Source organism: Chenopodium quinoa, unplaced genomic scaffold, assembly GCF_001683475.1.
Source record: "Chenopodium quinoa cultivar QQ74 unplaced genomic scaffold, ASM168347v1, whole genome shotgun sequence".
Classification (NCBI taxonomy): Eukaryota; Viridiplantae; Streptophyta; class Magnoliopsida; order Caryophyllales; family Amaranthaceae; genus Chenopodium; species Chenopodium quinoa.
The window spans coordinates 2,176,296-2,199,553 of record NW_018744128.1 but is presented as its reverse complement, the minus strand read 5'-3'; the positions used below and the strand labels follow the sequence as shown (position 1 = coordinate 2,199,553).

The 23,258-nt window shown below is 34.2% G+C and overlaps 3 protein-coding genes across 6 annotated transcripts; 2 read left to right on the top strand and 1 right to left on the bottom strand.

The window, feature by feature from the left end:
* Positions 1 to 440: 440 nt before the first annotated feature.
* LOC110692828 (transmembrane protein 45A-like) lies at positions 441 to 5,110 on the bottom strand. Of its 3 annotated transcripts, none has more exons than XM_021869911.1 (4): positions 4,842 to 5,110; positions 3,948 to 4,370; positions 1,046 to 1,539; positions 441 to 748 (listed from the first exon to the last, which is right to left on the bottom strand). In XM_021869911.1, the coding sequence occupies exons 2-3, from the start codon at positions 4,292 to 4,294 to the stop codon at positions 1,059 to 1,061; spliced, it is 828 nt and encodes a 275-aa protein (XP_021725603.1). In that variant the 5' UTR covers positions 4,295 to 4,370; positions 4,842 to 5,110; the 3' UTR covers positions 441 to 748; positions 1,046 to 1,058. The 3 variants fall into 3 exon arrangements, with proteins under 3 accessions (XP_021725603.1, XP_021725601.1, XP_021725602.1); XM_021869909.1 differs by having other exon boundaries at positions 3,948 to 4,379; positions 4,842 to 5,108; XM_021869910.1 differs by lacking the exon at positions 4,842 to 5,110 and having other exon boundaries at positions 3,948 to 4,634.
* Positions 5,111 to 6,391: 1,281 nt separating this feature from the next.
* Positions 6,392 to 9,820, top strand: LOC110692826 (putative pentatricopeptide repeat-containing protein At3g01580). Its single transcript, XM_021869908.1, has 2 exons — positions 6,392 to 6,535; positions 7,152 to 9,820. The coding sequence occupies exon 2, from the start codon at positions 7,221 to 7,223 to the stop codon at positions 9,654 to 9,656; it is 2,436 nt and encodes an 811-aa protein (XP_021725600.1). The 5' UTR covers positions 6,392 to 6,535; positions 7,152 to 7,220; the 3' UTR covers positions 9,657 to 9,820.
* A 1,332-nt stretch (positions 9,821 to 11,152) lies between these two features.
* On the top strand, positions 11,153 to 23,229 carry LOC110692823 (protein ENHANCED DISEASE RESISTANCE 2-like). 2 transcript variants are annotated; one of them, XM_021869903.1, is made up of 21 exons: positions 11,153 to 11,828; positions 12,483 to 12,557; positions 13,212 to 13,265; positions 13,847 to 13,984; positions 14,113 to 14,216; positions 15,246 to 15,310; positions 15,402 to 15,515; positions 15,606 to 15,646; positions 15,728 to 15,828; positions 16,451 to 16,546; positions 17,214 to 17,278; positions 17,357 to 17,428; positions 17,577 to 17,732; positions 19,260 to 19,492; positions 19,581 to 19,620; positions 19,719 to 19,972; positions 20,862 to 20,906; positions 20,989 to 21,129; positions 21,719 to 21,814; positions 21,913 to 22,014; positions 22,655 to 23,229. In XM_021869903.1, the coding sequence occupies exons 1-21, from the start codon at positions 11,682 to 11,684 to the stop codon at positions 22,763 to 22,765; spliced, it is 2,250 nt and encodes a 749-aa protein (XP_021725595.1). In that variant the 5' UTR covers positions 11,153 to 11,681; the 3' UTR covers positions 22,766 to 23,229. The 2 variants fall into 2 exon arrangements, with proteins under 2 accessions (XP_021725595.1, XP_021725596.1); XM_021869904.1 differs by having other exon boundaries at positions 11,155 to 11,828; positions 13,919 to 13,984.
* The last annotated feature ends 29 nt before the right edge of the window (positions 23,230 to 23,258 follow it).

The window sequence follows — 23,258 nt, the reverse complement described above, 5'->3', positions numbered from 1 at the left end:
GCAGCAATTGTGATGCATCTTTGATGGTCTGAATTGCATATCTTAGGTCTGAAGTCATAACTTCTGTCCTGCTTTATGCTCAAAGTGATTTATGTAAAAAAAACTGCTAAGCAGTACTTTGCTATTATTTTTCTGGACAATTAGTTTAACATCAACTACTTTTCGTGTACGGGCAGTCTGGTATTTAAACTGGGAAAAATAAGTTGGTTTTATATGATTACCATCTTTAAGAGGTACGACAACTACATCTCAAAATGGCTAAATCATTCAATATCAAGTGTTTTCTTCTAAAAGTAGCTCCCACTTAACCAAGGAAACTACAAGTTTCCCCTATTTCAAAGAACATTACAATATGTCCTTGGGGTAGAGTATTTTCTCCCATGTCTAAGATGAATTGGTTTATCGTTCCTCAAAATCGTATACAATTTGCTCTACTCCCATTTATAGCTCTCAATGAACCAAAATACTGCGCAAAATAGACAATCACGATTATTGAATCTTGTTGAAGATAAGTGCAACACAAAAATGTGTCACTACCCCTAAGAAAAGAATATGTAGCACTCACATGCTCCCCTTAAGCAAATTCTTTAGGACTATAAGAGTACTACGTCTACACGTATATAAATAAATGAAATACTGCACAATCAAGAAAATTTGCTCCGCAAATGGTTACTGCATCCTTGAAATGTCTTGGTTGACTTGACTACCCTTGCTGTAATTGCCACCTTCAACTTTGTATGAAAAATCCCTATTGCACCTCAGAAAAGATATATCAGGAACAGTGAAAGAAACTGGCAAACTACCTCCGTCAAGATTAAAGTTGTCACATTGCTGGTTCAATCCATCAAAGTGACAATAAAATCTAGACAGAGGGAGTAGGTTTTTTAAATGAAATAGACTCGTTAACATCAATGTTATTTTATATATACTGATATCTGTGGGCGTTGGTTGATCAACTTTGCATAAGACAATACTTTCTATGCTTTAGCAAACAAAAATGCTAGAAGAAATCAAATTAAGAAGTATAGAAGGGAATATGACATACCTACTTATAATATCTACAAATCACCGTCAGCTGTCTGCAAGCTCTCCTGACTAGAATGTCCATAAGTTGAAGTAGCAAAACTATAGAACACAGATATTACACCAAAAACACCAATAACCATTGAAAATAGCTGGAAATTTGCAAGCATCTCCCCTCTGATTAGACTCTCTGTTGAGTGACATACAATGTCATCTTCTTTAAGTAGACAACCATCCGGCATCATGGGGCCGTACAGGGTGAAGGCAGTCTGATAGAACCAAAGGCCTTGTAGAGTTATGGCAATGCTGTTAGATAAATCAAGTGGGAAACTTGATGGGACAAGAGTGCCAACAACACTAGTTAGAACACACAAGCCTATTAGTACAACTAGGATATAGTGATAATAGCCTTCCAGGCCTTTGTGATTTGTAGAATGGAAATAGAACAGCAGGTACTCTGAAGAGAATGCTGACGCAGCAATCAAAGTAAGTGCTCCATCTGGCAAGGGAAGAATGCTGAACAATGCGAAACACGATGAGATTAGTCATATTTTCAGAAATTAGTGTCAAGCAGATGTTAAAAGAGGCACAATAAAAAAAAATAAAAAAAAAAATTTAAAAAGCTTTGAATATGATTACAAGAACCAAGTTCAGCTAGCCAGGGTAGGAATACAGAAGCTACGTACTCTGTATCGTTCAAAATAGCAGAATCTATATTTCACAACCAAATACCCCCCCCCGGGTCCCACAATTGAGTTAACACCCACTTTCCACATGGAGTTTTAAAGAGTGGAGAGCACACTTAAAGACCAATAATAGTTCTAAAATCAGCAGCAACTATCTCAAGAAATAGTTGCAAACATCAAGTTGAACTTTCTCCATGGCTACAAGTCTATATGACTAACAAACAGATTATATACACCAGTGTAGACAAAGCACAAAGCCTAACTAGTTATTGTAGCTTATAACTAAGGCTGCTACTCATGGCATGAAATGAAAACTCTAATAAACACTGATTTCGTTCCCTAGTTTAGCTGGATTCTGTAAGATTAATGAGTAACTGAAACAACAGCAGCATTCACTTACAAGAGTTTGATTGTATAAGATGAAAACTTAATATAAGATGAAAACTGAATATTTCACATGAAACTACTATGCAGTATGCCCAAACGGCCAAACCATGAAACTGCAGACAGTCCTTTGGATTTAAATTTGTTACCAGAAAGGATCCCAGAGAAAAATATGAGAGAAGGTAGTATGATGGTTACAAGTAACGATATCAAGCACTGAATTCCTCAGAAGCACATTTAATAAATAAAAATAAAAATAAAAACAACAACTTAATAATAGTAGATCTACCCAAGTACCCATTATAACGCAAACAAGAAGAGGTATAGATAATAATAATAATAATAATAATAATAATAATAATAATAATAATAATAATAATAATAATAATAATAATAATAATAATAATAATAAATAAATAAATAAATAAATAAGCCTAATTAAGAATTTTAGCCAAGCAACTAATAAAACTCTACAACAAACCACAGACCAGAGACCAGAGGTCTGCAAATAATATATAGCCACACAAATTACTGCTCAACAGATTATTTACAGGGGAACCCCTCCATCCTTATACCTTAGGCCTAGCCAGCATCCACAATATCCAGCACAAGACATTACTAGATTATATGTTGACAACTGACCAAAGTTAGACAATTTCCACCCATTTCAGGTATCTTGCACCTATTTTGGATGCCCCACTCCAAATTCCACTTTCCTCTCTAATACGAACTAAAATTTTGTCAATCTATCAAAAGCATAAGCTCAAGGCTTCCCAACATAATTATGATTGATCTAAAGTGGGAGTTTAAATGTCTAATATTGTCAGCTTCAATTATACAATGGTTGTTTAAAAGCCTGTCACATATTTTCCAACTAAAAAAGCCTTTAAACCATACTGTTTTCTTCCTTTCATATATGTCTTTGATAAAAAAAAAATACCCCATCTCTAAATGTTCTTCTTGATTAAACAGCAATTGTCTCACAAAATAAGTAAATACAGAAAAAACTTTTACAGACGGGGGGAGTACTTTTCAGCATTGATAAACATAAACAATTTCAAGGTTGAAATATATCATGCCTTAGTAGCTACTCAAGGAGATCTATATATTATCATAACAAACAAACAGTGAACATGTTGGAATATGAAGTCCAGAACAAGCAAAATTTAAGAGCCAAACCATGTACAAAAGCTAAACCTGGCCTACATAGTGCCCTTTCTTTTTTTCTTCTTACGATTACAAGCTTAGCACTTATTGCAAACTAATAAAGAAATAACATTTGCTTTATGAAATTACTGAAGTCAAAATGGAACAACAGCAATAGAATAAAAGTATAAAACTCATATTAACAGATCACTAAAAGCTATAGTAGTTTTCAGCGCCATAATTTTCTGTTTACTAGATGAAGAGTATAAAGGTACAGTTTTTAATAGAATTCGCAAAACCAGGCAGAAAACCTTGGGAAGTCGTAGCAGGGAAACAAGAGACTCGTGATCTTGGCATTCGCCACCAGCACCTGAGTCACTTTAACTGTTGATTGGGGGATTAATTGAACCAATTATCGATTGAAAGAGCTACCAAGCTCAACAATTGCTAAAGTTAGACTTTTGTACCCAACAATCACTTGATTAGCCCTACCAAAACAGATCCATTCATGACCAATAAAAGCTGATATAGTTATACCTCGAAGCTCCTAACAATACTTCACAGAAGTACACTAGTTTTTGAGATTTTGACATGCTAGTCAATTCCAACAATTATATCGTATACTATCCACTTTTTTTTTTACTGAAAATATAAACAATTACTTGATGCAATAATATAAAGCAAAAGGGGTAAGAAAGGAGGACAAACCTGGTCTTTACTGATATGAGAGTGACGAGGCCGAAGATGAAGAACATGATCAGCATACCAGAGTGCTCAAAATTATTCATATGAGAAGGATTCAACACCCCATTTACAAAGTACTTAAGATGAGGTGCATACACAAGCTCTATGCACAAATCAATAAAAGCACCAATCACCACCAAATACAATTCCAAGTACTTTAGCCTCCCATCAAAACCCGGCACCGGGTTCCATACCCGGATCCGAAACGAATTCGGACTCCTCACATATCTGTACACACTACACCACATATGCCATAAACCCACCACCAAAAACAGTGTCCCTGGCACTACATGACCTTTAAATGACCCCATCTCTTCAATTAAACAAAATTATCACCCAATTCTTTCATTAACTCCCTTCTATGCCCCCCAATTACACCTTTTGCACCTGCATACCCTAAAAACAACAGGTAAAAAAACACAATTTCATATCAAACTTTTCTATCTTTAAAGAATCATATTCTATACACCCTTTTAACCATAAAGTTCATACAAAAATCATACAATATTCCTAAATTCACAAAGATGAAAACGCAATTTCAAGAACTTTCATCACACCTTCAATCAACAAAATATCCACCTTTTACAAGTCAAAAGTGGATGATGCAACTAAAAGTCACAATTGGTGGGTTTGAAAAAGACTTCAGATTCCAAATTTCTAATATTGGAAAAATTACAAATAACATAAATCCTTTTATTCATAATATTCATGTATAAAATAGTAATAATTACAATGCATTGAAACCCAGAAAACCCACAAAAATCTAAAAACAACCCATAAATATAATTATATGCAAATTCGCAAATAAAGAACATTACAAGTAAATAGTTATAGCTTCCAAGAAATGGATGAACTTACATAGAAACAGTTGAATATTGTATAACTTTGGAAAAATAAAATTGATGAGAAGTGATTAGTGAATGATTAGGATCCAAAAGGCAAAAGGTTGACCAACTACCCTAAAAAAAAGATGGAAATCTAAGAATCACTGTAATTTGTGCGTAATTATTTGTGAGAGAGAGGAGATATAAAGGAAGAAAGTGTACATCTGGAAAAATGGACCGCTTTATTATGAAATCATTTATATTTTCACCCTTCTCAATTTTGTATGGACCCTCATGATTTGGCTTGCAAACGTTGACTTCATCGTGATCGTCAATTTTTTTATTTTGACTACGAGATGTTTGTACTAATCGTAGCAATCTAGCATTATGGAAAGGTGAATGGATTAGAGGATTTAGGATGGAGTGAAATTGGCACTAGTACATTACTTGTAAGGGCAGTCAGACACAACACGATATAACATGTTATTGTGTGTGTTAGATCGTAAATGCGCTTTAGATTAATTATACTTATTTAATACAAATACAATAAGATATTACATGATATGATCCAACAACACAAAATCACGTTATAATATGTGTTTTCTTTGGCTTAAGCATGCAATTGTGGCACAATATAAAGATATGTGAGATTGAATTCTCCTTCTAAAAGTTTTGATATGGCAATACTAGAGTTACAAATATTGATGAATAGAAGGTCAAAAGAGAACCAATTCAAATATGTTCATTTGTGCATGTGAGATGATGGACAAAAAATGTGTTGGTATGAAAAGAAGATAGTGCGGATTAGAAAAAGAAGAACCAGCTTTGGTTTTAAATGGAGAAGGTCGAGAATAATATAGAGAATTAGGTTTACAATTTGCATATCTCACTTGATAATAATATGGATTAGAGAGAGAGATTTATGACAACTATCAAATAAATAACATATTTATTTGTGAAGTTGTCCCTATTTGTTGAAATAAATCATTATTATTATTGTTATCAAACTAAGCAGGTCATTTTCAAGGTGGCATCGAATGATTTGGTGTCGTTTTTTTATTGGAGGTCCTTAGCTACGTGGCACTTCCTTGACAAGTGCTTTATAATAAATTTTTGTTGTTTTTATTTTGTTGGATTAGGTGCGCCGGTTTCCAGGGGGTGGGGGGAGGTGGCTTGGCGGTTCGAAAGTGGGGGATAGGTAGAACGGTGGTGGTGGTATGGTGGCTAAGGAAAGGAAATGGAATGACTTAGGGGCGTGGAATCAACTTGAAAAACATCAAAGAAATCAGAACAATTAATTCCTTTTTCCTTTTAAATACCCCAATTAAACGGTCCCTAAAGTGGTATGCTCAAATTAGATCAAATACGACCCAATTCATCATTATGGAGTACTACTTAGGCCTATTCTCATACGATTATTTTCTATTTAATTCAGTTCAGTTCAACTCCTAATTTCCTTCTCTTATAAAATATTTACTTCAATTCAGTTCCGTTCAATTAGGTTTAATAAGTTCAGTTCAACTCAGCTGAATTTAATCAATGAGAACAAACCCTTATTAGTTAACTACTAAACCCGAGCTCTGAATTCATTTTCTAAATTAAGAGTTCAAATCATTGCACTTGGGTTTCACTCGGCCCACCCCCTGTTCTTCTCAACCCAAACCCAAACCCGTTCAACTCCGGTCGCTGGTAACCACCATATTCCGGCGGCGCCTCCTTTATACCGAGGTGCACCATCTCCCTTGTTTCTCTGTGTTTGTAACTTCATTTTCAGATTCTAATTAACATATTTACTGCATAAATATTGAAACTTTAATGCTTATCCTTTAAATTAGGGTTCATTTTAGGTAAGGTCTTGAAGTTATGTATGTATTGAAGTAACTGAAAATTCGTTGTGCTTATCATTTTTTTTAATTGTGCAAGTATAGTTATTTCTGCAAGTTTATGCTGTTTACATAATTTTATAATTACGAATTTATAAGATGTTTTGATTCATTTGATGTTTTAATCAAGCATGACTCCATTGAGATACTCTGTTTTGGGTAGGTTGTATTTGCAAAAGTCTGTACTCCGTTCTAATTAATCTTATTTTGGAAATATGGCTTTGATTATTTTAATTCCCCTGTTAAATTGGGTTTTATTTTTGTTAATTATTATTATTATTGAATGTGTTGATTTTTTAATTTGTCCTGGTTATGATTAATCTAATTTTGTGGCTTATTAAATTAGTTTGGTGATTTTAAATTCCTGCTAAATTGGATTTTTTAGAGCAACTCTAATGGTTATGTCTTGTTATTTATTAATTTTATTATTATTGAATGTGTTGATTTCTTAATCTGTCCAGGTTATGATAATTTATAGCAGTAGCATGACACACCGCGAATGATTCGGACTTTGGAGTTCAAATTTTATTATGGTGACAACTATCACACAATGTAATGTTTTCGTACCTCAATCACATCATTATGTCGATTTTAATCGACATCATTTTGTACTTGAGCAATGTAAATTTTTTAATGGGTACCGCAGGATTAGTCATGCTTCCATTTATTGCAATTCCAAGTTCAATCATACTGCTATAACACACCAAAATCAGTGTAGTTCTTTTCTTGGTTCTCACACTGAACATAATCTTACTCGAAACAAGGGTTTGATAAATGAATCATCTGTAGACGAGCTGATTAAAGAGTTTACTTATGAAGGATTCTATGTTGATGCTGTCAAGCTTTATATTGGCATGTTGGATGGCGGTTTCATCCCAAATGTCTTTTATTCCTTTCCTGTTTTAGTTAAGGCGATTGGCGGTGTTTGTGATTTGAACTTGACTAGGCAAGTTCATGGGCATATTCTGAAGTTAGGTGTGATCAAGTATATATCTGTAGCAAATTCTCTTTTAAGCACGTTTTGGAAATGTGGTGCTAGTGATGATGCAATAAGGATGTTTAAGACAATGCAAGAGAGGGATTCTGTTTCATGGAGCACTATGATTTCTGGTTTTCATCAATCAAGGTTGTATATTAGCTCACTGGAATGGTTTGCACACATGGTTTGTGAATTCGGAATATATCCCAATAGGGTAGCTTGCATTTCAGCGCTTTCTTCATGTACTTCAGTTAAGTCTCTAATACATGGGGAAGAAATACATGCTTTTGTGATTAAAAGTGGGTTGGATGTTGATGAGTTTGTTTTGAGTGGATTGCTTGAGTTCTATATGAAATGTTCTGTTGTAAGCTATGCAGAACAATTGTTTCAGAGCGTTGTAGGGAGTATGAGAAAAAATACCGTGTTATGGAATGTTATGATTTTGGGGTATGTGGAGAATAGCTGTTACTCGCAGGCACTATGTTCTTTCATTGAAATGATGGTTTCAGGGGTTAAATTTGATTCTTCTACTATGGTTGCTATTCTTGCCTTGTGCTCAGAGTCCTTAAATCTAGCCTTTGGAAAGCAAATTCATGCACTTATAATCAAAACTGGTTTGGAGATAGATGTAAGAGTTGGAACCTCATTGATAGACATGTACTTTAACTGTGGCCAACCTGATTCAGGATTACATCTATTTGACAGGTTCCATAATCATAATATAGTCATGTGGGGTACAGTAATCACAAATTGTGTTCGATGTGGATCTTCTAGAAAAGCATTAGATCTGTTTGTTGTTGGACTGGAGCATGGTTATCTGGATTTGGTCATGTTATTAGCTGCATTACGAGCATGTTCATCTCTGACAGTTAAGCTTGAGGGCATGCTGCTTCATGGGATGGCAGTTAAAATGGGGTTGGACCTAGATACATACATTGGTAGTGCCTTAGTTGATATGTATATGAAATGTCAAAATGTACCATGTGCTCAAAAAGTCTTTCTAATGTTACCTACAAAAGATGAGGTAGTTTGGAGTAGTCTGATATCTGGATATACTCACAATGAATGCTTGGATGATGCTGTGAGAGCATTTTGCAAGATGCAAGATTGTCGAATTAGACCTAATGCAGTGATTATGTCATGTCTCCTATCAATTTGCACACAATTGTATACAAACTTAAAGTGTAAAGAAATTCATGGGTATTTGATACGCAGTGGATTTGAGGCCAATATTCTTGTAAACAATTCACTTGTAGTTGCCTATGCAAGGTGTGGAAATTTGGAAAGCTCGTGGAGAGTCTTTATTGGGATGAAGGAGAGAGATAAAGTTTCATGGAATTCGATGATGTTGGGGTTAAGCCTACATGGTCTTGTAGACGAAATGCTTGTTTTGTTTGACCAGATGAGAAAGAATGGCTTGAAGCCTGATCATCAAACATTTACTGCAATTCTTTCTGCATGTAGTCATACAGGAAGAGTTGCAGATGGCTTGAAATTCTTCAGAAGCATGACAGAAGAACATATGCTTGAACCTAAACTGGAGCAGTATACTTGCTTGGTTGATCTTTTAGGTCGTGCTGGATATGTAAACCAAGCTTATGATCTGATAATTGCTATGCCACACATTCCAGATGACCGCATTTGGGGATCGTTGCTTGGATCTTGTAAAATTCACGGTAATGAGAAGTTAGCTGAAGTTGTAGCTAATCACATCTTTGAGTTGAATCCTGATAGTATTGGGTACCGTGTACTCCTTGCAAACTTGTTCGAGGACTTGGATAAATGGAACGAGGTTGTAACACTCAGATCCAAAATCAAAGGTATGGTACTGAAGAAAAGTCCTGGCTGTAGCTGGATTGATGTTAATAATCAGATTCATGTGTTTACTGCAAGTGATCAAAAACATGATAAAGTAGGAGACATATATGCCATGCTTAAAAATTTGACTGCAGAGATAATTAGGGATGGATATATCCCACAAGTGTAATTTCATGTTAATTTAATTTTTAATTTATTCATCTTATTAGATTTTATTCTTTTTTTGGGAGAGGGTTGTGAAAAAAATGACTGCTTTGCAGCCCCATCATCCATGTACATTGTACACCATGATTCATGATACTGATATCAAAATTTATACAATATTCTTGTTGAGCTTTTTGTTATCGCTAATTCATTACAAGAAAGCAAATTTTAGAATGAGACAATCTTAAACCATAGAGAATATAACGTTCCTTCTCTACTTATATAGTTTCTACCCTACAATCCGTAAGTCAACCACAAAAGTAATAATTTTTTTTGTTTTCCGGAATCTTACTATACAATCATGTCATACAAGAATCAACAAAATTTGAAATAATTAACAAGAAAGCAATCAATGAACATTTTAGTTTGAATTTGAATCAAAATGTATAATAGTTGGGCCCATAGGCACTTGATGGTGCACACAGTATGTATTATCAAATGGAGTGTCTTAGCTTTACTAATAACTTCAACAACTTTGTCCTTCTTTCACAAGCTAAAGAAGTAATTGCATCAAAAACAAACTAAAGAAGTAAAGTTTAACTAATTTAAATTGTTTTTGTAAAGCCACTTTACACAAATGTAACTTTCCAGATATATTGCTCACAAGAAAAATATGAACAAATCTACTTGGTTTTCCTTATATAATTTCAAAACTAATGGAAAAAGTTGTATTGTCAAATTAGCCGTTTTCATTTTCTACGTAAATTACTGAGTGCTTCGTAAATAATTACTTTTTCATTTTTTATATGCAACGAGTAGGAGTATTATTTTGGTTAAAAGAATTCATATTCACTTTGATATAGATCCTTGAATTCATGTAATTCCGTGTTAATCAAGTAAATAGGTTAAAGAATAAATCAAGAAAGCATCGCATACATTAGTACTTAGCTTTTGAACTTTTTTCTTTCAACAATTCAATCCATGGGATCCTTTTTTTTTTGTTTAGTTGTGATTTTCTTGAGATTAAAGCGTTAATTTAATTCGGTTAATCATTGTCCCTTGTACTTGCGTAAAATTGGGACTATATTTATTATGAACCTAAACAAAGAATAAGTATTTTATTACAAATTTACAATCTTTAATTCTACTTTTTTTTTGTCTTAAAGTCGATGTACTATTTCATTTAAAAGAAAAATATTTATTGTTCGTAATTTTTCTTTTTCTTAAAAAAAAACATAAGTTCAAAATTATCAATACGGTAACTCATAGACAAAAACCAAAAAATATGAGTACGACAGATTACGAGCTTAAATCCCTTCATCTATAAGTAATTTCGTAATGCAATCCGATTATTCTTTTTGCATAATGCAATCCGATTTATTTCTTGAGTATTCACTTTTTCTTCTCTTTTAAATAATTTCATTTTCCACCATGCAATGTTCCTGGACATCACACAACACTACACACAAAAGACAAAAAGCTACTCGTACATTTTTATCAAAACGCTCATTTTTTATTTTATTTTTTTTCACTTTCTTTATTTTTCATCAACAAAAAATTAATTAAAGATAAAATAATAAAATAATAATTAAAAAATAATAAAATTGTGCAAACATAGATCTCGCGTACCTCTTCTTCCGTGCTCCTTCCCTCCTTCCTCTTTCTCTCTCCTCTCTCACGTCTTTCGCCATTTTTCAACCTCGAATTTCAAACCTTAAACCTTTCTTCTTCATCATTTTTTCTGCTTCAAACAATCAAATTTTCCCCAATTTTTGGCTCAAATTCTTCCAAATTTTCTTTGATTATTCACGAGTAGAAGAATTTTGAATTGTTGAAAAATTGAACAAAAATCAATTTCCATTTAATCGTTTGAATGCTGATCGATTACGATCATTTCTTACTTTGATATGCTAATTTTGTGCTTTTTAGCAGCGATCAAACGATTTTTTTTCGATTTGATATAATTTCGCCCATTTTTGGCGGATTTTTAAATTTAATTTTTTGCTTGATTTTTTTTTTTAAAAATAATTAATTTTGGTGGAAGTGAGTGATGTCATCATCATCTAAGGTGGTGTATGAAGGATGGATGGTGAGAATTGGGAGGAGAAAAATCGGTCGATCTTTTATTCATATGAGATATTTTGTTCTTGAGCCTCGTCTTCTTGCTTATTATAAGAGAAAACCCCAAGATAATCAGGTATAAATTTAATTTCCATTCTTTTATTTATTTATTTATTTATTTTTGTTGTTACATTTTAAGTTTTGAGTAAGTTAGTTTGTTTTAATTTGATTTTTTTTTTTTGGGTTTTATACAATCTTTGTTGATTTACTGTGAATTTTATTGAAGTAAAAGTGTTAATAGGGTGGAAAATTGCTTGGAATAATTGTAGTATTCATGAATTAGAGGAGCTTGAGAATGGTTTTAGTTGAATTTTGATTGATCAGTACTGATATCATGCCGAAATGATGACCGGTTATGTTCGAATTTCGTTGAAAAATCGATTCGAAGTTAAAGAGTGGTTGGGAATAAGTTTGATGGATAAAGTTGGATTCTGAAGGAGTAGGATAGGAGATAGATGGTTTTCTTTTGAGGGTTAGTGAATTTTTTAGGCCCATCTTTTGTTGAGAATCTTCATGTTAGAATCACATACTTGTTGGCTTCTTCTTGAATGAAAGGGCTTTTAACCAAAATGTGTTGTGTGGAAAATGGACAAAATTACGAGGACTCGAATATATATTGATAGTGTATTGTGGGAATGATAAGATAGTATGTAGGGAGTTCAGCTATTGTTTTAGAAATATTTGACGAGCACTATAGACTATTTTATCTGTTTCTTGATGCATTATATAGGTACCTGTCAAGACACTTGTCATTGATGGCAATTGTAGAGTGGAGGACCGAGGCTTGAAGACCCATCATGGACATGTGAGTTTTTTGTTATCTTGGTTTTCTTAATCATTTATAGTTTTATTTGTCGACATCTGCATACTTGGAGGCTCAACTGCGCAAATGCTCAAGGATTAGTTGAACTGGCATGAGTCATGCTTTTATGACAAATTTTTGTATGGTTTTTTATATTGTGGGAATTTCTTTTGCATTCATCTGGATCCTATATTTTCTGTAAGATTTATATATTAGGTTTGCATACATTTGGACTTCACAAATTGGTCAATGGGGGACTCCATATTCAGCATTTGATGGAAGTCATGACACTATTTAATGGAAAAAAGCTTGGTTATTTGTGGGCTCCTTGTAGAACTATGGATATGATGTATAGAAGTTATCACAATTTTAACTGACAAAGTAGCATTGTCATCAATCTATGTAGGAAGAGGAACAAAAAACCAACTTTTTATAAGCTCCATAAACAAGTTCAGTCACTGATTGAGAGTCCTTTCTTGTGACTCTTTCTCTTCAAGTGTCTGACCTCATTGTCTGTTTGTCAGTGTCTACGTAGATTTACTTTAACACTCTGTTAATGTGTTTTCTTTGTTTCAAAAAAATTGTTTTGGTACTTCGTCTAAGATTCTCTACTTATATGTGCTTATTATCATTGCATCTTTTTAATTGGTTATACAGATGGTGTATGTCTTATCCGTGTACAACAAGAAGGACAAATATCACCGCATTACGGTGTGTATCTTAGTCTTTTCAACACTTAGCTATTCTTTTAAGCTTATGTTCTCTCCTTTCATTAATATTTGATTTTATGTTCCTTTGAACATCTCATTTTCTGTTAAGAATTTGAATGCTTTATATTCTAGTCGTCTGTATTCTTTCTGCCCATGATGCTTGTGATGGATACAGATGGTGGTAGTTTAGTCTATGCAAAAGGTTAGTAGTATGGTCCTGGTTGGACTGACTACATGCTGTTCTACAAACTAGTTTGTTAAATTGCTGCATCAAAAACTTTTATTTGAGCTTAACCCTCCAAATGGTTTGTGGAAGCTACTTCTGAAAGGTTTCAGTATCAGACATGTAAAGGAACTAATGAAGAAATAGCAATAATGCAAAACTTAGCGATCTGCGCCTACTCACATATGGTTTTTTATAGATCTTGAGTTTCAACCAGGTAGCGCAGTTGTTTAAATAATACACTGCAGCTAGCTGCTACAACTTCGAGGCACATCAAAATTTTGTTTAGATTTCCTTGCTGTAAGTAGTTTTAATGTGACTCGAATAGTGGTACCAGACTATGCTTGGTTATTATGCAGTGTCCTTCAATTGTCTCGCTGCTACAAAAAAAATTATGGAAAAGCTTAACCCGATGTGTCTTCGTGATAAAGTTGGCAGCATTCAACATCCAGGAAGCTTTAATTTGGAAAGAAAAGATAGAGCAAGTCATTGACCAGGTATTCTTTCTACATGCTTTTAATTTGTATTTTCTTTGTCAATTGCATGCTGAATTTCTAGGGTAATATCTTTCTTTAAGTGTTAAATCTAGGATTCACTGATTTGTAATTTTGTCTTCTATATGCAGCACCAGGAGTCTCAAGTTGGTAATGGCAACAAGTACATATCTTTTGAGTACAAAGCGGGCTCTGATTCCATGAGAAATGCTTCTTCCTCAGATCATGAAAGTCAGTAAGTGGCTTCTTGATTCATGTTTCTTCTAATATAGAAATTTCTACTTTATTTTGATGATATTTTTTTGGATGTCTTGACTGTTGAGTAGGATATTTGACCCCTTTTCAATGTTTTAGGCAGTAGGAATTTAACAGAGAAACAAAACAAAGTTTATTAACCTGATAATCATGTAAAATATGTGATAGCAGCTGATCTTAAGAAAGTGAAAATCAGTAGGGATTTAGGGAACAGTATGCCAATCCTACTGGAAATCTACAAGTACAATCCCATAGATTAAACCATAAGAAAGGTAGTGCAACTTCTATGCTCTTGTTACACCGTCACCAATCGCCCCACTGCAATTTTGATAAGTAATTTTCATAGACTATCTTTTTCTGAACCAGAGCACTTTTGGGCATGCTCCATCAGGACATTGGAAGCATCCATTCTTTCCTCTTAATATCAAATATTTTATCCTCATTAGACTCTTGTAAGGTGCACGATCATCATTTGTGGTGGTGGTGGTGATGATTGTATGATTAGGCATAAAGGTTGCAACATTATGTTTTAGGATATGTTGTTTCTAGTCTAGCCACGTGTTGTCCAGTGTCCAAGTGTTAAACTCTGCCTTTCAATAAAAGTATTGCATTATCTGGTCTTTAATGAAGTGTCAGTATATCTATCCCTTGATTAAAAAAGTCTCTATATCCTTATTTTTGATACAGGTAGAATATTGTCTAAAGGATTTTCTTTAATGGAGACCAGAATCTTGTTGGATTTAGCATCTTTCAATTTTGCTGTTACTTTCAGTTTAGAAAGTCTCAGCATCATCTTTCAGTTTTCATTTTAAGGCCCAGTTACTGTGGATATCTACTTGTATGACTGCCAATTATTGATTTTTTTTTTTTTTTTTTTTTTTTTTTTGTCTGGTCAGAAGAAGATAATACTCTGCTTTTGAGATGGGATATTTATGTTGCTGAACACTCTGGTCCTTGGAATTGTGTATTTTGACTATTTTCTGAACACCCTGTTTTCTAAACTTTGCAGGCTTAGTGCCCAGGAAGATGAGGAGGATGGTTCTAATTTGTTGAGGAGAACAACAATTGGAAATGGTCAGTGCTCTTTTTCTTTTAGAATTATCAAATGGCTCTTGTGCTTATTTGGTCAGTAGCCTCAGTACTACTTGCTCTATTTATCTTCCAGGACCTCCCGAAGCTATATTGGATTGGACCCGTGAAATAGACTCTGATTTATCCCAAAGTACTAATACTCAAGTATTTTCTCGGAAGCATTGGCGTCTTCTTCAGTGTCAAAATGGTACTTGTATTGTAAATATGACGTTGCTTAAAAAAAAATCTTCTTAACAAGAAGCTGATGCCTGATAATATCTTATTTTAAAAATTGCAGGGCTTCGTATTTTTGAAGAGCTTTCTGAAGTTGATTACCTTGTATGTAAACTTGTGTTGTTAAAAGTATGGTGTTTTACTTTTCTTTGTTGTTTCTTTATTCAATTTTCCGCTTATATACAGCCTAGGAGTTGTAGCCGAGCAATGAGAGCTGTAGGAGTGGTTGAAGCTACTTGTGAAGAAATTTTTGAACTTATAATGAGTATGGATGGGACAAGATTTGAGTATGTAACCAATCTCATTCATGAACTTTCATCTTAACTCTGAAGTGCTTTTATATTCATGCCATGGGAAAATTTGCTCGGAGTTCATCTTCCCAAGCCTTTGTCTCTCCCTCATGTGATGCAATTCTTATAGAACCCTATAGCTTACCCCAGAATGATAATAATTTTCCTTTACTTACAACGCCCCCTAAAAATTGATGCTCTGTAGTGGACAGAGCTTGTGATAGTTTCTTTTTTTGATGTATCATTCTATGCTGTGAAAAGGCTGTTTTTCATTAAGGTTTTTTTTTTTATTTTTTTATTTTTTTTTATTTTTAAATTTATTTATTTTTTAATCATATAACTTTCATTCTTGTTTCCTTTGTTCATCCATACCTCAGCTTCCATTTCATTTTCATGCTATTGCTTCTTTGATGAAAATGGATCCCTGACCTAACAGTTTGATCTGGGGCATGTGTAGATCTTATCAAGTATTGTTTTCTTTTGGGTTAGAGCTTTGTGCATCTGGCTTTTCCAATTGGGAATTTCTGGAGATTTGGGCTTGAGTTGACTTTTCCATTATTGCTGATTTTTGCACTAATATCTTATAGTCTGACGTAGTTTTACTTATATGGTTTTCCAGATGGGATTGCTCTTTCCAGTATGGTAGTTTAGTTGAGGAGGTGGATGGGCATACTGCTATAATATATCATAGACTCCAGCTTGACTGGTTTTCAATGTAAGTTTTTCTCCTGTTTTTTTTCTTTTTACAGTTCCTTGTTATGCCTTTCATTGTGATGATTATCATACTTGAGAAGGGAACTGGATGATCTAACATTCTAACTGTTGATTTTAAAGTACTTATGATTCCTGTGTGTCAACATAGGCAGTGTACTTGGAAGGCCTAGAAAAAAACTAATTTGATGTACTGAAGACTTTATTAGAATCTGCCTGAAAATTTAGTTTCTTGAACACAATTTTTCAGCCCAAAACCAAAATGAACTTGCTAAAATTAACAAAAAAGGAATTTGACCGAAAAGTGATCTAAAAGCTGATCTTAGCGGAATCCAAAGTTGCGCAACCTGACTGACCAGCTTGATAGGTTATTGGGGCGTTGAACATGTTTACCTGAATATTCTGTCCAGTGTTTTGATTGCATGGAATTCTGGAAAGCAGTTCATTTTTAAAAAATTGTCCCCAATTCGTGTTATCTCTTACACTATACGAGATATGAGTTGCCTTGATGCTACAAAGACTTCTTGATTAAAATTCTTATAAAGATGAACGTATTGCATTTGTGTATGGAAAGAAGAAATAAGATAAAGTCTGCAGTTTTGCCACATTGATACAACATCTATAAAGTAGAATGTGCTGTAGATTTATGTAGCAATCTGTGATTTTTCCAGGTTTGTTTGGCCTCGTGACCTCTGCTATGTGCGTTATTGGCGACGTAATGATGACGGAAGTTATGGTCAGTTGTATTGTTTATAGCTTTCTTTCTTTCTTCACTCCTCTCTTTTCTTTCTGACTGTATTCTGTTATAATGCAGTTGTGTTGTTCCGCTCAAGGGTGCATGAGAATTGTGGTCCTCAGCCAGGATTTGTGCGAGCCCATCTTGAAAGTAATTTCTAGATCTCTTTGTAAACTGGCTTTCTGTCGACTCAGTTTGATGCATTGCATAATTGAGTTCTATTTGCTTTCAAATACAATTACTGTTCAGTTTGTTTTCCAATCATTGAAATAGGCAACTTTGTTTTACAATATTTCAGGTGGTGGATTCAACATTTCTCCTTTAAAACCCCGAAACGGAAGGCCCAGATCACAGGTGCAGCACCTTATGCAAATTGATCTAAAAGGATGGGGTGTGGGCTATGTTTCATCATTCCAGCAGCACTGCCTCCTACAAGTGTTAAACAGTGTTGCTGGTGAGCTCTTGTTGCCGATTCTTTTTATCAAGGGCCGGCTTAACTATTATTAGGTCCTTGTGTAATTAACAGAAATTGTGCCCTTGAATTATATTTCCATTGTTTTTAGAGAGAGATTATAAATTCTAGGTTTACTTTAATATAGAAAAACCTTTTCAAATCTCAAAAATAAAAGAAGCTCTTAGAAAAGCTTGCTTGATTCTTCCATTTATCAATAATGACCTTGATTTGAAATGGTAATTGGAGAGGTAATTCTAAGTGGGTGCAATTTAATGGTTATGGTTATTATTTTAGAAGAATGGGAGTTTGATAATATTGGTAAGAGTTATGGAGGCAGGAGACATTTCTTGACAATGGAGACGCACCTCATATAGAACGAGGGATTTGTAAATAATAATGCAAGGGGAAGTTAGATATTTAAGATTAAATTGGCCTTTTTAGATTTACGCCCTGTTTGGAAATTTGAGGTTAGCTGTTAGCTTATTGCCGGATCTATAGGTGGTTGTATACTGTATTTAGCTGTTTGTGTAAAAGGGCTTGGTAAGTAGCTCTTAGCTGCTTGCTACTTTATTGGGTTAAATGACAATTAAAGATATTTAAGTAATATATTGGTGGGAGATTTAAAAGGTTAGTTGATATGGCAATGTCTAGGATAGAATATTCTTTTCACCATTCCATACACAAACCTCTGTTCTAAAAAAGCTCCTACAATCAGCTTTTTCATAATTAGCCTTTTGGCTTCAAACTTCTCTTTCAACCAAGCATTCCCATTGAAGGTTTGGAGTAGTCAAACCCTTTCATTTTACCCCTAACTTCTCCCAATCAAATACCCCCTTAATGTTTTTATTATCAAAAGCCGTCTGCGTTTGGACTTGTGTTTCGCCTGTGGCCTTTCTGAATTATTTTTTCAGCAGTTTAGTATTTCTGTGCAGCATAACTCGTAATACCTCCATTCGTGAAAAATTTTCCCATTTGCCTGTTGAACGATTCTTAATGCATTTTTTTAGCATCAATTTACTAAAATACGCTTTGTAAAAAATATTAATTAGTTGCTATGTTGGAACTAACACATTGAGATGATTGAAACAAGATCTATCCCACAAATGTTACTTCTTATATATTCACCGAGAGAGTTTGAGATTCCATTTGCATTGAAATTTTATAAAGGTTTTATATGGGAACAACATTAGATTACGGAGGTAATATTAAAAAATTAAATAAATAAGTGTTCAAGTTTGACAGTAGAAGCTATGATTGCATGCAGAACTGTATAGGACAATTATGGAGTTTTCACCCCTCCCCCTTCTTAAGGCTAGTTGCTGACATTTCTATTCATATTTCTTGTGATTTCATGAGGTTCTCTCAAAGAATTGTTGCTGAATGTTATTAAACAAGATAGTTGAACACAATTTTAGAAAACTTGCATGGAGTCCCCTTTGTCAATTGGCCTGTCAAGAAGCTTTTGCCTCTTTATCCCTTAAAATGTGTCCGTGTGATTAATTGTAGAATCTCTCACTATTCTGACAGGGTTGCGTGAATACTTTTCTCAAACTGATGAAAGGATCGCTACTCCCAGAATTCCAGTCATGGTCAACATGACCTCAGCATCTATGTCTTCTCGAAAGAACCTAAAATTTCAGGACTCATCTATTCATCCTAGTTTTTCCGATCCGAATATTGTTCCTAATAGAAACTCTGTCATGATGGATGAAGACTCTGATGAAGATGAGGATTTTCAAATACCTGAGTCAGACCAAGAGGTTTGTAACTTTGTACAAGATTGCTCTGTAAACTCTTTTTATGGCTATTTATCTAAAATTCTGATTTTCTATTTTGGCAATCTTGTAGGGTTACCGTTCTCCACCAGAGAATGAAGTCAAAATAGCAGGTGGGCATTGCTTTAATCATTCATTTATCTTCTTTGTTTTTATGACTGTAATACTTATATTCCTGCATAGAGGTTAACAGCTCCCTTTATGTTTGAAGCTGTTGAAGAACCGACTGATCAGATTGACTTAACTTTGTTCTCGGGAACTTTACGACGAGATGACAATGAAAATGCTCGCAATTGTTGGAGAATATCCGATGGAAACAACTTCAAAGTTCGCAGCAAGAATTTCTGTCGTGACAAATCAAAGGTCACAGCAGGGAAACCTATAATGGATCTTGTTGCAGTTGATTGGTTCAAAGATTCAAATCGGATGGACCATGTTGCTAGACGTCAAGGCTGTGCAGCACAGGTGAGATCTAAATTCTTTCTTTTCTCATTCCCTTTTTTTTTTTTTTTTTTTTTTTTTTTTGTGTTTGTGTTTATACAGAAGTAAAATTAATATGTTATTGAAGCAAGAATCTTGATTCCATTTTGTTATTATCCAATTCAGAATTTAAGGGTTATTATGGTTTTATGAATGTATCACATTTGGTCTTATTTTTTTTGCCATATTGCTTAAGCTACTCTGCTACATCGAGTATTTTCTTCCTCTTACTTCACCTTATGCTTTAACTTGTCAACTTGTTTTCTTTTGAATCAATCAATTCAGCAAATTTTGGAAAATCTGTTCTGATTGTGGCATCTGTGTTTGACACTATACATTGCAACAGCTTGTGCACTTATGCAACTATAACTTTGACAATAATGTCCTAACACAATGATTTATTTTGGTGTTTGAGATGTTCTGATCAGGGGTTTGTACTTTGGAATTTACTGATCTGTATACACAAGCTTGTGTGTATAAGCAATGTTATCCCTGGAAAATAGTGAACTTGTTGCCTTTTACTAAAGAGATAGCAAAGAGCCTCCCTGTATTATAGATGGTGTTGATTGAGACTTTTGTCATTTGTTTCCCTATTTTTTAACCTACTTTACAAAGTTTGGAAGTGAATTTATGATGCATTTATCTTACAAATTCAAACGTTATAATGGGTATCTGGCCATATAACCTATTATCTTTTAAATTTTTTTGGCGTCAAAATTGTAATCTATTAATTTATTCTTAGCCGTGCTATAAATTATTCAATTCCATCTCTTAAACTATGCCTTAATCAGATGTTATTATTTATTGCCAGGGATTTATCTTGGTCCCCCATATAATGAGTATAATGAACCTTTGATTGTCTTTCTATTTGTAGGTTGCTGTGGAGAAAGGAATGTTTCCTTTGGTTATTAATTTTCAAGTGAGTTTTTTTCAACCACCCAGCCCTTGATCTAACTTTACATACCTTGAATTAGAAAGGTTATTTACTCCATTTCCATCAGGTACCTGGTTCAACTCACTATAGTATGGTGTTCTATTTTGTGACAACAAAATTAATACCTGGGTCACTTTTGCAACGTTTTGTGGATGGCGATGATGAGTTTCGTAATACCCGGCTGAAGCTCATCCCTTCAGTTCCCAAGGTAACTTCAGACGTTCTTGTTGAGATAATTTTCAAAATGCCTGCTAAAGTTTGGTATTAATAAGTTGATAAGCGAACTTGTCATTTTATTTCACTGCTTTTTCTGGTTTAATTTCCCCAAGAATAGGCAGGAAAAGATTAAGCTGTTGAATTCATTTTATATAGGCAAAGTGACTGCCACTGCACAATTTATGCCTTGTTATCCCCTCCCCCTCCCCCTCCCCAAATAATGGGTTAAGTAAAGTTTCTTTTTTTTCTCATGTTGTTAAGAAGTTAGTGGTGTTGTTGGAAGGTATGTTATGTTCCAGTTTACTTATTTGTTAATTGTAAAGGCTGTGCAGTGTGCACCATTTATGCTGCTGAACTTGTGTAGAGATAAAAAGGCTATATGTAAATATTTAATTGAATAGTTGGTCAACTTCTGCCCCTCTTTCAATAGAGATTTCCCCAGTTTTGTTAGAATGTCAGATTCCAGTTGTTGGCCTTGTTGCAATGTGAATCTCTGATGGATTGGTATTTTACTACTGTTTATTTTAGCCTTTTTTACTTCCATATTCTGCATTTTCTGAATGGGTATATGCTTTATGCAGGGCTCTTGGATTGTTCGTCAGAGTGTTGGAAGCACTCCTTGTTTGTTAGGAAAAGCAGTTGACTGTAACTACATTCGAGGGCCAAACTACTTGGAGGTAAATTTCAAATTTGTTTGTGAATTGGCGATTGAATATTATTGATTCAAGTGTATTTGCATTGATTTTGGTCATTGTTTGCTGATTACCTTTTGTAGGTTGATGTAGATATTGGCTCTTCAACAGTAGCCAATGGAGTTTTGGGACTTGTGATTGGGGTGATTACAACATTGGTGGTTGATATGGCTTTCCTTGTACAGGTATGAATTCCCCCCAAAAAAAAAAGTTGCTACAAAGTGGCAATTGATGGAGAGCCTAGAGTAAAGGCCCAATAGTAATGAGATTGTGGTCTTAGAGAGCTACTGAGGAGTTTTTTGAAATTTTAATGAATGAATATATGAAATTTTATGATCCAGTGAAAATTTATTGCTTGATTAGGAAATTAGTTTTAACCCCCTTTTTAGGACTGAAATTGAGGTTATAAAACAGTGAATTTGTTTGCGGTTTAGAGAGTTCTCATTTCGTGTGTAACTAATGAGATTGTGGTTTACAGAGTTCTCTTTTCTTTCGTAATCAAGGGAACTTTAGGGACCTTGCGGTTTAGTTTTATCTGGGATGTATGTGTGCTGTGGAAATCCAATGAATGTGTTCCTTCTTATGACCTAATTTCTTTAATTACAGTGCTTGCATTGCATTGACCATTGATTTTATAGAAGTTTGAAGCTGGTTATGAACTAAAGTCAATTATGGATGAGGCACTCGGCAGGAATCAAAATGGGAAAAATTATTACAACCCTAAATTTAGGGATCTGCACTGTTTTCTTTGGGCAATTGCTCTCTTTTTCGCAAGCAAACTGCTTTGTTTGCAGGCTAATTGACTCCAAGTTGATGTGAATTCAGGCAAATACTGAAGAGGAGTTACCAGAGAAGTTGATTGGTGCTGTCCGTGTATCTCATATCGAATTGTCATCTGCAGTTGTGCCAGAGTTGCCAGATGCACCTGCTGAATGAGCATATATACAGCTGGCTAGTGTTCATGTGCATATATTTATCCGGAAGTAGCAGTCATTCTTTTTGGCTGATAATATTCATTCCTGATGTAAAACAATACCAAGATTTACGTCATTTGGATTAGCTGAAGAACCAACCATCCGGAGCAGCTACAAATTGTATATTTTTGGAGGAAGATGACAGAAAAATGTGCTTAATCTATCGGTGTTATACATTCCTAAGGTGTAAAGTCCTGCCATTTACTTTGCCTCCAGATTAGTTGAGGTTGTACAAGTTTATCAATGTGGCAGTTGATCTGTTTTATTCTTTTGATTTCTATGTATAACTCAGTTACATAATACAGAGTTTAGAAATTAGAATACCACAATCAATATCTATAGTGAATATCTTTCCCCTCTCTATTTTTTTTTTCATTGCTATTACTGTTATAATGGAAAATCCTCAAGTCTTGCAATTCAAGGTTTCATGTGACTAACTACACTCGTGATTTTAG